Source organism: Helicoverpa zea, chromosome 5, assembly GCF_022581195.2.
Source record: "Helicoverpa zea isolate HzStark_Cry1AcR chromosome 5, ilHelZeax1.1, whole genome shotgun sequence".
Taxonomy (NCBI): domain Eukaryota; kingdom Metazoa; phylum Arthropoda; class Insecta; order Lepidoptera; family Noctuidae; genus Helicoverpa; species Helicoverpa zea.
In genome coordinates this window covers 9,487,706-9,503,452 of record NC_061456.1, presented here as the reverse complement: position 1 = coordinate 9,503,452, position 15,747 = coordinate 9,487,706, and the positions used below count along the sequence as shown (strand labels likewise).

General features: G+C 38.3%; 2 protein-coding genes across 3 annotated transcripts in view; one reads left to right on the top strand and one right to left on the bottom strand.

The window, feature by feature from the left end:
* Positions 1 to 413: 413 nt before the first annotated feature.
* LOC124630436 (ruvB-like helicase 1) lies at positions 414 to 4,864 on the top strand. The gene is made up of 10 exons (XM_047164341.1): positions 414 to 669; positions 1,060 to 1,188; positions 1,385 to 1,559; positions 1,893 to 2,095; positions 2,379 to 2,547; positions 2,658 to 2,749; positions 2,875 to 2,981; positions 3,076 to 3,178; positions 3,259 to 3,350; positions 3,933 to 4,864. The coding sequence occupies exons 1-10, from the start codon at positions 529 to 531 to the stop codon at positions 4,090 to 4,092; spliced, it is 1,371 nt and encodes a 456-aa protein (XP_047020297.1). The 5' UTR covers positions 414 to 528; the 3' UTR covers positions 4,093 to 4,864.
* The window catches only part of LOC124630435, a 24,061-nt gene continuing 13,145 nt past the window's right edge, over positions 4,832 to 15,747 (bottom strand). For both annotated transcript variants that reach the window (XM_047164338.1, XM_047164340.1), the window contains exons 2-14: positions 13,021 to 13,113; positions 11,040 to 11,181; positions 10,137 to 10,277; positions 9,727 to 9,895; positions 9,220 to 9,334; positions 9,016 to 9,132; positions 8,738 to 8,933; positions 8,309 to 8,474; positions 7,750 to 7,867; positions 7,038 to 7,158; positions 6,616 to 6,792; positions 6,351 to 6,438; positions 4,832 to 6,257 (exon numbers count right to left, since the gene is read on the bottom strand). In XM_047164338.1, the coding sequence (XP_047020294.1) occupies positions 5,076 to 6,257; positions 6,351 to 6,438; positions 6,616 to 6,792; positions 7,038 to 7,158; positions 7,750 to 7,867; positions 8,309 to 8,474; positions 8,738 to 8,933; positions 9,016 to 9,132; positions 9,220 to 9,334; positions 9,727 to 9,895; positions 10,137 to 10,277; positions 11,040 to 11,181; positions 13,021 to 13,087 (2,799 nt within the window). In that variant the 5' untranslated portion in view covers positions 13,088 to 13,113 and the 3' untranslated portion in view covers positions 4,832 to 5,075. The remainder of the gene's footprint in view (positions 6,258 to 6,350; positions 6,439 to 6,615; positions 6,793 to 7,037; positions 7,159 to 7,749; positions 7,868 to 8,308; positions 8,475 to 8,737; positions 8,934 to 9,015; positions 9,133 to 9,219; positions 9,335 to 9,726; positions 9,896 to 10,136; positions 10,278 to 11,039; positions 11,182 to 13,020; positions 13,114 to 15,747) is intronic.

Genomic DNA, 15,747 nt, shown 5'->3' with positions numbered 1-15,747 from the left:
TTATGCAGATCCCGCCTTGAATGGATTTACGATTTGATAAATGTATGCACTTCAAAATTCTTAAGCATGAGACATTTTTATATATTTTTAAGCGTATATTTTTGAGCATTTATCAAGATTAAAAGTCATGTACATTTTGTTTGTTTGTTTGGTTGTAATGGATAAACTCAAAAACTACTGGACCGATTTTAAATATTCTTTCACCATTAGAAAGCTATATTATCTGCGAGTAACATAGGCTATATTTTATCCCGGTGCGGGCAACGGGTGAAATCGCGGGAAAGCGGCTAGTATTTAGTATTTTACATAAAGACACTATTGCCGCCGGTTCAGTGGTCCGCCCACGAAAGAGAAAAAGGTCCGCCCCGCCCGCCCTAGACATTGACATTCATAATTTTCATTGTTATCATAATAGTTCATTTCATTCATTCATCAGTGTAGTTTGTTGTGGTTTGTGGTGCGGTGCCGTGCACAACGATTAATTTCTTTATTCTTTTACTTCACACGAATACTACATAGATATACAAGATGAAGATTGAGGAAGTGAAAAGTACCGCTAAAACCCAAAGAATATCAGCACACAGTCATATAAAAGGATTAGGCTTGGATGAAAATGGAGTTCCTATTCAAATGGCAGCCGGTCTCGTGGGGCAAGAATCTGCGAGAGAGGTATATTTTCTTAGTTAATTTTCTAATTAGAGCAGTATCTTTATTCAATCTATCAAATTACTTCATATATATTTGAATAATCTAGATGTTTCTGCAATATCGATCTAACTTTAAGGTTATGTTTTTTGGTTACCATGGAGTGTTACTTCAATAGAATTTATGGTCGCTTTGGTGGATATCTGGATAAGATGTCCTGTAAATGCTTCTATGCTCATTAGGATGTAATATTAAATGGAGAAAACTGTTGCCTTAATTGATAATCATTATCGTTTTCTGAAAACATGACACTCATATTTAATTTCACACCCCTTAGCAAATACACTGACCAAGTATTTCCCTAAATATTTTAAACATAAGAACTGAATACATATATAGTATAAATATGTTTAGGCTGCAGGAATAGTAGTGGACATGATCAGGAGCAAGAAGATGGCTGGCCGAGCCTTGCTGCTGGCTGGGCCACCGGGGACAGGCAAAACTGCGATTGCTTTAGCTATAGCACAGGACCTGGGTACTAAAGTGAGTATTGTTAATACAATCAATAGAACTTATTTAGAAATGATATAGAAAAAATGTCAACCTGCTTATTTAATATTCACCATTTGAATCTTGAACAGCTGAAAAGAAAAGCAAAATAAAACAAAGATTAGTACCTTAATCCTAAGAATAGGTGATATTGATTTCTTTGTTTATAAATGATTATTCAAATCTACAGGTGCCATTTTGCCCAATGGTAGGCAGTGAAGTCTACAGTACTGAAATTAAGAAAACTGAGGTGCTTATGGAGAATTTCCGGCGTGCCATAGGCCTACGTATCCGTGAGACCAAAGAAGTTTATGAGGGAGAAGTCACTGAACTCACACCTGTAGAAACCGAAAATGCAGCTGGAGGTATGTATTTTAATTAAAATGTGAAATGAATATCACTTTATTGTAAAGATTTTGCTCTTTTGCAGATAAAAAAAATGCTTGCTTCATTTGTTTCCTTTCACATTACTACACAATATAAAACAAAGTCACTTTTTCTGTCCCTATATCCCTTTGTATGCTTAAATCCGCAACCGATTTTCATGCGTTTTTTTATGTGTATAATACAGGCATAATATAGTAGAGAAACACTAATAATTTTAGAGGTTATCGAAGCGAAGCGAGGACATTCTACTAATTATATTATATATATTGGATTTTATGATGACATTGTGTTCATTATGATCATTTGTTCAGGTTATGGCAAGACAGTGTCTCATGTTATCATTGGGCTGAAGACAGCCAAAGGCACGAAGTCGCTGAAGTTGGACCCCACCATTTATGAATCACTGCAGAAGGAGAAGGTGGAAGTCGGTGATGTTATCTACATTGAGGCCAACTCTGGTGCTGTCAAGAGGCAGGGAAGAAGTGATACTTTTGCCACCGAGTTTGATCTTGAGGTAAATGGCTCGCAACAGTGCTATTGTTGTTTTGATAAAATTGTAAGCTGACTATAATAGCAAAGCAATTTTAAACAGAAATGTTTAAAATTAGAAAAAAAAATTGGCTATATCAAGGGGGATAAGATGGTTACTGTTTGGTGATGATCTAAGATCTGAATATTATCTCCTATGTTTGATGTTTCTCCATTATGCACTCGCAACCAGCTGCCAAAGGAAATACCTTTATAAAATTATCATTTTTCAAATAATTCCAGTAATTAATCCTAATAATGCATTGTAGGCTGAAGAATATGTTCCACTACCAAAAGGCGAAGTTCACAAAAAGAAGGAAGTAGTCCAGGACGTGACACTGCATGACTTGGACTGTGCCAACGCCAAGCCTCAGGGCGGACAGGATATCATGTCCATGATGGGGCAGCTCATGAAACCAAAGAAGACTGAGATAACTGGTGAGATACTTGTTATTTTAAATTAAGAACAATAAAATTAAGCTTTTATTTGTTTGTTGCCATGGCAACAGAAAATAAATAATGTCTTTACTTGCATTTTGTTTTCACAGATAAGCTGAGGAAAGAAATCAACAAAGTAGTAAACAAATACATAGACCAAGGAATAGCTGAATTGGTACCTGGGGTTCTTTTCATAGATGAGGTAAATATAAGTGGTAGTCCAGCTAATACTCCAGATAATAGTTGCACAAATTGTACAGGAGGCCAAAGAGCACATTCCAAGACCCTACCACTAAGTTGAAATTTGAATGGTTTTCTTATTTCTAGGTTCACATGCTAGACATCGAAACATTCACGTATCTGCATCGAGCTCTCGAGTCAGCTATTGCACCAATAGTCATCTTTGCTACTAATAGAGGAAAATGCCAAATTAGGTAATTATATAAGCCAATTTTATAAGCTTTGGAAATAAAGACTACATACTTAGTTATAAGGATGTGATTGATATATGTTAACTATTTATTTCAGAGGGACTGAAGACATTATTTCACCACATGGAATCCCACTGGATCTTCTCGACAGATTACTCATCATTCGTACTTTACCATACAACAAAGCTGAACTTTTGCAGGTATTTAACACACCAGATGATACCACTATTATCTTCAAGTGTTTTTAAAAACAAAGTTTAATTTTATGAGTAATTTTCAGATCTTGAAACTCCGTGCGGCGACTGAAGGAATAGCTATTGAAGAGGAGGCTCTTACTGCTCTATCTGAAGTAGGCGCCAACAGTACTCTGAGGTAAGAATCTTTTGGCATTTTTTGTCGATGTATCTCCCAATAAGGTACTGTAGCGCGTGGTGCGCTAGGGACCGGGGATCTTCAGGTTATTCAATTAAAACATTAAAAGGAACTTTAACTTTGGTTTATTTTCTGACTCGGGGGTGAAGTGACATACTTCAGTATCAAAACTTATTCTATTTCTATTTATATCATTGTCCGGCCAGTATCAATTACAATTAATAAAACCTACTTCTAATCTACTTCAGTACTACATCTCTACAGTACTAATCTGGCAAAATCCCTTAGCTTTAAGAATTTTCTGTATTTGAATAATCCTCCACGACAACAAGACTACAAATTCTTTGCTCAGATGCATATCCAATAGAATACTATTGAATTTTTGATGTAGAAAATGTATAATAAAACCTAGCAAATATGACACTTATTTTAAATTTTGAATTATATCAAACATAATCTCTTTAGATTTCTAAAGAAATTAAAGAAGCTTAAATGAAGCAATAACTTTGTACTCGATTATATTATGTCATTTCAATTTGTAAATTATAAAATAAATAAATAAATTCTCTTCATTTGTTCCAGGTATGCAGCCCAACTCCTGACCCCAGCATCACTGGCAGCCCGCGCCGACGGTTCTCAACGCATCACTCCAGCCCACATCACGTCTGTGCACACTCTATTCCTCGACGCCAAGTCCTCAGCCCGTATCCTCACCCAGCATTCCGATAAGTACATGAAGTAAACCTAGTCAACAAGGAAAAGCTAGCAAATGGAGTGCTTAGGATCAAGACAAGGAAAAGATTTTACTGGTATGGTGCCTATTTAGTTATGCGGGTAGATAAAAAGGAAAAATCTATTGAATTTAGTCCAAGTGTAAGGAATGATGATTGTTATTTAAGAAAAATCTTGTCCTTGTTTTGATGTAATGTGTGTAGCCGCGACAGTTGATTTTCGGCTCTAATTTGGGAAATGATAAGCTCTGGAATCAAAGTTGTCATACAATGACACGAATGTATGCGGGTGAACACTCCATTTGTTGTTGCTTCTGTGTCCTTTGAAGAACAATCAACTTCTGTAAGTTAACTGCATGAAATCGTTTTAAGGAGTGGTATTATCGATATATAATGATAACCATTAAAAGTGTGCAGTCAATTTATGGATATCAAGATGAATTTCTCACGTATATTTACCTACTACTATAATAATCATATACTAGCGACTTGTCAGTATTGTACTGCAACATTATTCCCATTTAGAATTCTCATGTTTCCATTAATTTTAGTTTGACACTATTCATGTGATATTTAATTAACTGATAGCATGTAACAATAAGTTTTGAATCAAATATGATAGCATTAATTCTGAATGTTCTTAAGATAAGAGAACAATGTTTTTGTTTTGTATTCAGGAAGAGCACTTTAGTTCGATGATTGTTCCACCGATGTTACATAATATGCGGAAGTTCAAGAAAAAGTGTGGAATTGTATAATAAATAAGTTTTTATTTTATAAAAATGTCTCTTATTCTATGTTAGACCTACATTTATTTACACAACAATAATTAATTTCATTCAGGCATTTTCAATAATTAACAACAGGAGAAAACAACTTTTTTTTTCAAGTACTTACTAAATGTACGTATTTTTTTGTTATTTAATACAAAAGATTTATGTACAAAAATACTAATCTTGTTCTATTTACAAAATGAAGGCAGTCTCAAAATGTTCTACGTAGGTTTAGACATAGTATCTACTTCGTCTCCTGGTTTGACGTAGCCTACTGGAATGTATCTCGCTTCACTCTTGGGTTTTGACGTAGTAGAGGGCGCCAGCGTCGTGGTCGGCGGCGTGAATGTAGGCAGGTCCACGTGCAAGTCCGTCGGCGACCCCGTGTGCCGGTACAAAGCTTCGAACTGCATCTCCTCAGGGTAAGAATGGGAGCGAATCTTCCTCTCGTCTCTCGCATTGCTTGGGTACACGATGACAATCTTCTCGCCATCACTTTTTATCGCCACAGGCGGTAGTGCTGTACTGGTGGACGCTGATGGTGCCGGCACTATTTTGAGCATCTCAGTGGGTGACGCTCGGATTCTATCTGTGGTGGTGGTCGATGGCGTAGTAGTTGTACTCGTAGTTGTAGTAGTGGTCGTTGTAGTCGTCACCGGAATCTCCGGGTCCTCAGGAGATTCAAAATCGCGCTTGGTCCCCGGCGGTCCTACCGTCCGCAATGTCTCGATCTTCATCTCTAAAGTAGGTGTTGGCACTGGCACAGAACTTGTGACATTCACATCCTCGGTGGGAATAAACCTCGCAGTTGGTTTCGGTACCTCTCGGGAACCGAATATTGGCAAGCGTGGTGCATAGGCTGACACTAGAGGTAGTAAAGTATCCCTGGCGTATCTCTCGGCCCTCGAGATGAACGATGCCAGTCTTGAAGGCAGGAATTGTACGACAAATCCAGTTTCTTCTTTTTCTGCCCTCTCGCCCCACGTGGCGGTTTCATAAGTGGGTGTGGTGGACATGTCGTAATTCTTGGCTTTTCGAATCGGAGGCATTGTTGTTGTCCTAGGTGGTCGTGTTGCTCTCAGTAGGGGTTCAGATATCTCTTGTTCGTCGGGCGAGTCGGCTCGCTGTCGAGGTGTCTTTCGAAGTCGTGGTCGGAGCACTGGCTCGGCGATCTCGATGGCGCCGCTGGGAGCAGTTTTGGTGTTGGTCATGCCGAATGCTCGGCCGGTGTTCTCGCCTCCCGTCCACTCGTATGTGTCCACAAGTGTGAAGGGACGCTGAGGCAACTCCTCGGGCAGTTCGTTGTCAACAGGATCGATAGCGTTGGCCTCTTCTTTCGTTGTATTTGGTTTGTTGTTTATGTATTCGTGGTTGATGTTCGTTGAATTTAATAAATCGTTATCCTGGAAGACAAAATAAATCAACATTTAATATCTGTCTTCGTTGGGAATGTGGCAAATAAAAATATAAACATAATAAACAAAGCTATAATATACCTGTTGTATTTCACAATCGCCTGGATAGAGTGGCATTTCTATTGATTCTTCAGACAATAACTGGATTCCTTTCTTACAGAATGAAGACCTGTTATACATTCATAAACAATTAGATTCCTTATTTCACATAGCATTTACAGAAGCACATGAGATTTAAAAAATGTATAGGTACAATATACAATAGACCTGGGAACCCGACTCGTAAAATGGCATTTTTTTATTTCTCGACATTTCTTGGAAATAAAATCGTAAGTAACAGACTCACGTCTTAGAGAAGCTATCGGTGATGAGAAGTTTGTGTATGTGTATGGACTTGGCGCTGGCACTGAGCCAGCCGGAGTACCCCGCGTAGTGGACCGTGGCGCGGAGAGGCACGCCCAGTGCGGGGTGTGGGACGAGAACGCGGGTGAATCGAGCGCTGCCGTTCACTATGTCCTCGCGTCTGGGGAACATGAATTATTAAATTAAAACGAATAAAAAAATGAGGCTAGACGCCTTCATTTTGAGGGTTCTGTAACTGTGACTGACAGGAAATGGCATAGGAAAGACCACCCCTTTATGTGGGATACATACCTGGAAAAGAACTTCTGATTACTTCATAAGAAAATATCTAACGTTCAAGATTTCCAAAACTGAAAGTTGTGTTTGTGACTTGGTTAAAAAGGCGTAGTTCTATTGAAACGTTACTTGGTCATTGGGAAAGACTCGTTGAGTCCAGAGTCCCCGTGTAAGGTCAGCGTCACTCTGCCAAAGTTCGCCTTGTCTCCCGATCCGCTGCCGGCCCACACCGAAACGTGATATTGATGAGCTAGAAAATAAATAAAATATGAACTGAATGAAATCCAAACTAATATTATAAATGCGAAAGTAACTCTGTCTGTCTGTCTGTCTTTCTGTCTGTCTGTCTGTCTTTTCTTCACGCCTAAACGACTGAACCGATTTGTGTGAAATTTGGTACAGACATAGTTTGAAACTTGAGAAAGGACATAGGATAGTTTTTATTACAAAAAATAAAAAATAAAATTTATTACGGACATACAGTGCCATCTATTGGTCAAATGTCGAGCTGTTCCTATGCTCCGTAGATAGATGGCGTTAATCGCGCAATGGTGTCATTATACACAAATCTGCCGGAAGTCACTATTCCACGCGAACGAAGTCGCGGGCAAAAGCTAGTACTAGAAATAAATGATACATAAAGAATGCCAAAATTGGTGTTAACACAAATCTCCTTGAGGAGACGGATGTTTTTTTCTTTCTTGCCTATCTATCCTCCGAGCCTTTTTCCCAACTATGTTGGGGTCGGCTTCCAGTCAGAGTCAGGCAGAGTTTCTTTCTTTCCCTTGGAAAGAAAAACCAAATGGGAAAAATAATTAATACAAGAAGTCAAAAATGTTACCACAAAACGGTTCTTCCTCTCTGGTTAGTAAATAAAGCTGGCCGCGTCCCAGGGACCGGTCTGCATAGTAGCCCATGTTGCCGCATCGTCGCTGCCCGTCGCAGGGGAAACACCGGCCCTGAACAAAAAGTCAACAATATTGTTAACTTTGTTATTTTTGTCATACATCATAGTTGGATGTATTGTATAAGCAATAAGGCTATATTCTGTTTTTGCGGTGAACCTAAAAGGCAATCTGTATTCGTTTCAGTCAGTATGGAACCTCAACATTGTCCATTGTGGTAACAACAATGTTAGCAATGTATTACTTTTTTCTGACATACGGTCCACGTGGAAAGAAAATGACTGTGGTCTACCACAAGAAAATTAAATTGGGCTATTGTTTTGAATACATAAGTTAGCCATGCAATTTCCTAAAAAATTGCTGTTCAACCGCAAACTAGTTCCTACCACGAAGAGAAATGAGAGTTCCTAAGTGAGTCAGTACCGACATACATGTTTATTATCTCTTCAAGTGATGTTACACAATCGTTTTGACTTGTTAGTTCAATAGGCGTACCTCGAGGAAGGTGTCGTAATCGGCGCAGGGGAAAGCCGGGAAGTGACATTTAGGTGACACTGAGTCGGTGAAGAATTTGTAGGCGCGTCTGTGGTTACACAGCGAGCGGCCTTCGGGTGACGCTGCCGCCCATGGCAGGACAAAATCTGAGACCGCACCCACAAATCTAAGTAGAAATAAAATGGTATTAATGAAATTTCAAATCCTGTCTTATATGGTGTTGATTTTTAAGTAAATTATTAGTGCATACATAATAGTGTGCATTTTTGGTAGGTAATAGTACTTGTCAGCAATAATTCATTTCGTTAAGCTATTAACGCTTGCTAACAGATGCAATTAAAATAGATCAACAACGACCCACATGCGTCAGTCATCCTTCAAACTTGATATATGTGCGTAATTAACGTGTCTTGAATAAAAATTACTTACAAGTTTGAACATCCATGTTGCACCCTTCCTCCGTTGGGGTAAAAGTCGACGTGGCCTAAAGGTTGTGCAGCCCCGAGACCGCCAAGTATCAGAGTCTCGCCGTTGGAGTGAATGACATCCACGAATTTGGCATCAGATCGGTCCAAACGAGCCCGGGGGTCTTGGAACTCGAAGAGAGGACCCGCTGGGTCTAATCCTGAAAGAAGAATTTTGCGATGATGTTAGGTAAGACATTAACAAATAGGTTTTCACCACGTTTTCACAAGTGCTACACGAACCTGTTATTCGACTAATATTCCGTAATTCCGAGCCAGCAAATCCAGCGACATGAGCGCCTAAACTAAAACCGATCAGGTGAACATCCTCGAATCTCAAATCTATATGCTTGGCGAAACCTGGAAAGAACAATCAAAAGTTTACATATAAAAATTATGAGGGATACGGTTTCCTAAGGGGTAGTTTAATCTGGTCTTTCAAATTACCTTGCAACAACATAGCCAGCTGTTTTCCAACAAGTCTCGTGTTCGCAGCCGCTCGGAGATAGTTCGGCATCGATGCCCCGCCCTCCCAATCTACACAGACCACGTTACATTCTTCCTGCAAATATTTCAATGGCATATTTAATGCTTGTAGGTTGATACTAATGTTAGCCATAAAACCTCACAATGTGGTTGTTAATCTACGTAATGTTATATAATCACTTCCTATTACAAAGTTGTTCAATGTCTGGTCGCTGTCTGATGTTAAGAGCATCAAATAGATCTTTATAGCTATCAGACTGATAAGTATCGAATGCAAGTGCTATTATTTCTAGACTGATTTCTGTTAAAGACGTTAATTATTAAGCTACAAGCTCTCGAAAGTGTGGCATCAATGATCTCAGATTAGAAAACGGAGACTGTTCTCATACTTTTAGGTATGTAGGTGTATGTAATTAATGTAATTTATGACTCCTTGATTGACGAATAGAATATTTTTCTGATACTTACAACAGCCATTAAAGCCGACCTCATTTCGTAAACCCACACATTGTCACAGTTAGAGCCGAAGCCGTGGACGATCACCCTGGTTGGACGGTTGGGCTCGAAGGCCCTTGCAGCCCAGCCCCATGCCGCAGACATGTTGCTCGCTGACACAGCCAGGAGTGGCTGGTCTCCTCTGTAATGGGAAATTAGATAGAATGCCATTTGCTCGTCCTATTTAGATGTAAGAGAGAAAATTCGCGTCTAGAAGGAAACGTGCTCTTTCCGACGCCCACGCGGATAAAAAATAAGTTTCCTCTGTAAATGTATGTGACTTTAAAAATAATTTATCAAATCGGTGCAGTAGGTTGTTTCTGAGATCCAGCCGTTATGTGGATCAACAGCTACTGGACCTAACAAACAACTAAACATCTTACCTGCTGACGGTAGAGTAGAGCAGGAAGTGTGTGCCGACCTCCTGCGGTGAGCTGGGCAGCGTCTCCAAGTACGCGAAAGGACCAGCATCTTCGAAACATCCGAATTCTCCATAGCAGACGCTGCCTTGAGATCGTTTACTCCTGTAGACAAAGTATTTCTAACGTAAGTATTGTGATCAAATTACATAACACTTGAAATTTTTCACACAATAGAAAACATTTTTATTTATTTGTAAAGAAAAAAGACAATGGAATTAATCTCATAACATTGCTGTGAGGTCGTGGAAATTATTAAGATATTAAGCTAACTCTCTTCTAGTATTTGAAGATATCTACGTACAGCTTGGCAAAAAAGAGTCTGACGCGGTGACAGTTGGAACTAAAAATCAAAATCAAATAAAAATTGTTAACATCGTTAATACTGGACATTGAAGTGTCCCATTGACAATTGACATCGCCTACTTAGGATTGAATATCTCCAAAAATAACAAATATAAAAATCTGTGAGTCGTAGTATTCCGGGTTGCCACAGGTGCGATAGTGCTGACCTCATTTATTCCACACTCTTTTTTGCCAAGCTGTAATGTGTTACGCAAGTTTTTTCGCAATAGACTTTTTGAATGTTAACGTAATAATATCGCCTTTAAAACTTTGATTAATGATGCAAATATGTAATTTAATACACGGAAAGGTCTAGTGAGACTTTATAACACTTACTTAACTTACTAATTTATTAGAAGTGATATGTGTAAACTTAAAAGCTGCATTTGCGTTAGACTTGGGATTTTTAGTGAGATTCACGGAAGTATGGCTAGAACTTTAGGTACCTACTTTTACTCATTTAATTGCCCTTAGTTTACTTAAAACAGAATATTGCCCTTAAACAAGCTAATCTATTGTTACCTTGTCCGAGCTCTCTTCTGCTCCCATTCTTTCATAGACTCCTTGACTGCTTCTAGCAGTTCGATGTCTCGTTTCTCATCCTCGGCCTCCTGGGCCGCTGTCGCCGGTCTCCCGGCGCCCCTCCATGACTCTAGCTCAGCATCTGTATAATAAAGATAAAAAGAGGATAAAAGAAGGTACTCGTACCTACCGCCAAAACCTAGACACCTCGTGTTTGGGATAACTAAAACACATTTGAACCTTGTAAGCCTGCACAGATGTGTAACAATCAGTTAAGCTTGCTATGGATATTGCACCATAATCGTATGTAGTAGAATATAAGGACTCATAAAAAATAGGTGAGCAACATTTTTAATTCAATTGTTGCGCTATTGACTGGGTTTCAAAATCTGATCACGGATGTAGCGTAGCGTGCATTGTGTTTGTATTGTGATATTCCTGACAGGTAAAATGTTGTTTCATTGATGGTATACGTACCTGGGGTATGTTCTAGAATACAACTTTGTATATAACTCATGTTGGTCTCGAAATGGCGCAAACGGATAAAGTTTCAGTAGGCTACGATATGGTTGGCTAGCATCGACATCGAGCATACAGTAAATATGAGTAAACAATTCAACGACCCTAATTGATGATTAGCATTTCAACGTTACTTCAAAGAAGCTTGTTTCTTGGTAGTTGAAAACTAAGTGTTTTCTAGTGTTTGTAGTGGACTGCATTTTAAGAAGGAGCGAAAGGCAGCTCGCCAGTAGGTAACCTGAATGCTAGCGTTGTCTCCGGGTGAGCGACTGTCACCACTTTTTGCTGTTTAATGTGGCCTTGATCTGCCGACCGTTGTAGGGCAGTATGTAGCTCGAATGCGAGGCCTACTATGGACGAAAGTGGGTCGCTCCCAGCCGGCGAGAATCATGAGAAACCCAACAGTCTACTTAGTTCAATGGTAGATAATATTAATTCCTTGTACAGCTCGAAACACTTATGGCACTGTGGTACACCCACATTCGTAACGTGGGAGTCATTACGGCAAATCCACTCAATGTCAAGGATGAATTAACAGAACAATTGACAATACTAACAACGTTTATTTGTAATTTGCAAAATAAAATAATTTGATGTTTATCATTTACATTGTTGAGGATATCATACGCTTGTGGAAGCGTGCATGGCATGAAACGTCGACATAATTGTTTAAACACAGGAAATAAGAGATGAATGGCTATTACCTCTGCCTATATGCACTTGTTTTCAGATTTTATTCATACTTATTTTGTACCTAAATGAAAATTAAGTCGTTCTTGAAGTATCTATACAAGCTGTTGATTTGCATTTGTGCCATAGTTCAGGAGGAGGACATACAATACGTATATAATCGACTGGAATTACAATAGATGGGAAATAACTAATATGCACTGCTTTTTTTGTCATTGTAATGTCGTGGTATTTCAGAAGTAATCCAATTTTATGAATGAAATTTATGAGTGATCGTTGCGTATGCTTTGTGTTTGCGTTTGTGTGAGGGCGCAGCGCGGTTTTAAGGCCATTAACACACGCGCCAAGTTTAAATAAGGCTAGATGACATTTACGGAATTCCGAAAAAAAATTAAAGAAAAAAAATTACGTACCAATTTTTTTATTGATTTGGGTCGAGAATCATTAGCATAATTACCTCCTTGAATATGGCACGGATGCAAATCAACAGCTTGTATAACTGAATAATCCTCTCTGGTTTGAATAGGTCTGTCATCATCATATATTAACCAGAAACCGGCTAACTCCTAGTAAGTACGTTGCTAAGAAGGGTTATCAACAAAACAACAAAATTCTCAAAGTTCCCCCTACTTTTAGGCATCATGATAATGTGAAGAACTTAGATCGGACATCAACTTCTGCTTGGATAAACAAAAGATACAAAATGTCCGCTGACCAGGCTGACCTCAATATCTAGAATATAGTATTGAATATCCAGTATACTTGTACTTACATTTGGCTACAACTAGCGTCAGTACTGTGAGTAGAACGGCTAGCGAGCGGCTGGCGTGCGCCGCCATCCATGCGGCCCGGCATTCACGACCGCCTGCGAACAAACATGATCGCCTTGTCATGAACAGAACTTGGTAACTACTATAAACTATGGCAGGAAAATTATACAATTCAATTAAGGCGTTTGTGGGGTAAAAAGCTTTAAGATTTGTAGAATAAAAGGATTTATCTTGAACTGAAAAACGATGCAAAACTACGATCCAGACCGATTTCTTACAGACTTCGCCGATTTTCTTACAACTTATATCATTCAAAGAATTATCGACGATTAGGCAATTTTGGCAGAAAAACCGTCAGACTTGTACACAATAGTTCACGGTTCAGTATTGACAAGTTATTTACTTAGTTTTTATTGATGGTTACAAGTAAAGCCAGGAGGTATTGTTACTTCAAACTTGTGACAAAGAGTAATAAAAACATGTAATGACGGTGTTAAGGCTGTAGATTTCCATATTCAGGCACAACCTTCGTTTACCACATCCAAGTACTTTGTTTATAATTATTGTAACGTGAAGTGATTTTATCACAAGTGCAGACAACAGTTCAAAGACTCATTATGGTGCTGGAGGCCCATAACAATAGTTGCTAAACAATGCGGCGTCAAAAATCTCTCGACTGCTAATTATATCATTAGCGACAGTTTCCTAGTCCGTGGACTTCTTATACTTTGTTCTATCGCGAGTACAATGCTACTACGTTATAAAACAATGTTTTGTTTAGGAGTTTCTATTAACGATGACCGTATAATTGGCTGTGGCGTGAACCGAATGGTGATTGTCGTTAAAGGTTTGATTGTAATTTAATTACCACAACATACCTAGCTTATTGAGTCAAGTCCATGAATCTTGAGACCAAGTTATTAACTAACGTTTGAAAAAAAAAAGGATTTATTTTGAGACATTGTTATTGTGTTGAGGCTTAATGATTGCAATAACACATTTTACTGACGATGAACTCTATTTAAGTAGTTACGTACAGTGCCATAATAAACGATTTCAAGAAACTATGGCCAGTTGAGGCTTTAAAGGGCTTAGAAACGAAGTCCGCCCGTAGGAACCGGTATGACAGTAAAAGATCATTAAAATAAGAAGAAAAAGATACTTGATTGCCTCGAAATTAATGCCGACAAGTGGGCCTTTTGGAATGACAACAATATTACTCGCCTGGCCCGTACATATAGGTGCGCTAGCCGTAATAAGATGTTATTATGAATTCTGTTGCAACGTGTAGTTTAAGAATTGGTTTTAACTGAATAAATGTTTAATAAACCATAATGAATGAATTTATTTGACTGACAGAATAATCCAAGAGACCTAAGATTGATGGCCCCTTTACTTCTAGCTAGACATCTTCACATAACATCTTATTCACGGTGTACAAAGTTCGACATCCACTTTCTTTCTTCTTTCCCATGAGATAATGACAGCCTCAAACCTGTAGTCAAATCATTGACCCATGGGTTATCGGTACGCACATGTCGGTCGAAGCTATTGACCTGAAACCGTGGTTCAGCAATCATGTCCTAATTTCACAGCCGGCTGCCCACACAAACCCACGACAACTGGAATAATAACGACTAACTGGATTCGTGTAATTTGAGCTAATGAGTCGAATGGCTGGCTTGTCCTATTACCATACTTTAGGTATATAATGCTTCTAAGTAGGCTCGGTGTGATTTGATCCTTCAGGTGGATGTCAATTTACATTGAAGTGAATGTTTCAAATGACTGTTCTGTTTATAATAGAACTACTTATTTATTGAATTTTATTTTAAGAAACAATTTCATTACTTAAATCAACATAACTGATTTGCCCACTGGAATGCGACCTATTATATTTGACAATTTGCGAATTCGATTTCTGACAATGAAACTCCAGTCAATTGTACAGTAGTTAATTACTTATGTAAATAGTTATAGGTACCCTTATTTTACCAGAAAGTGATTCAATTTTAAGAAACCATCATTTATTTAAATTCAATAACGAAAGAATTTTTCAAATCTGTTCAGGCGTCTCCGAGAAATCAAGTAAAAAAGTTAAAAAAAGAACGATAGACGATTAGAGTCGATCGCATTCGCGTATTGACGTGCATTTATAAAGATTTTATGTACACAAAACTGCACTGCAGGTGTTCATTCTATCAGCCATTATCACATCAGTGTATTTAGATGAAAAATGCTAGAATGCTACTTCTGGAGTCGACACCCTCCTAGTCGACTCGATAAACTAAAACACACGACGTACACATGCAACTAACTGATGCTAAAATACTAGCACGCATTCACCAACTAAATACAAAACACATCACAGATATTAATGGACATATTGCTTTTATAACTTGTCATTACAGCGATGATTTAATTGTGACCAGTCATGCAATATTTACTTGACAATACATTATGCAGTTCACGCAGGTTTTAGTTACAATATGCGTAAAAACCTGTGCGTAAGTTGTACTGTTTTGCATAAATACGTTTTATGTATCGTTAAATGGAAGTTAATTGCTGTTATAAGGATATGATTTATGTTGCCGTAATATAAAACAGTTATTACTTCTCCTACAAAGACAACAAAGACTACAAAGAAAAAGCATTTAAGAACTATTTACTCTGAAAAATCAGACTAAATAATTGTGAATAATAAAATGAACTAAGATTATAGAAAAATT

Coding starts and splice junctions, on each gene's coding strand:
- LOC124630436 (XM_047164341.1), top strand. CDS start 529: ATGAAGATTGAGGAAGTGAAAAGTACCGCTAAAACCCAAAGAATATCA. Junction 2,750..2,874: donor GGGTTCTTTTCATAGATGAG/GTAAATATAAGT, acceptor TCTTATTTCTAG/GTTCACATGCTAGACATCGA. Junction 3,351..3,932: donor GGCGCCAACAGTACTCTGAG/GTAAGAATCTTT, acceptor CATTTGTTCCAG/GTATGCAGCCCAACTCCTGA.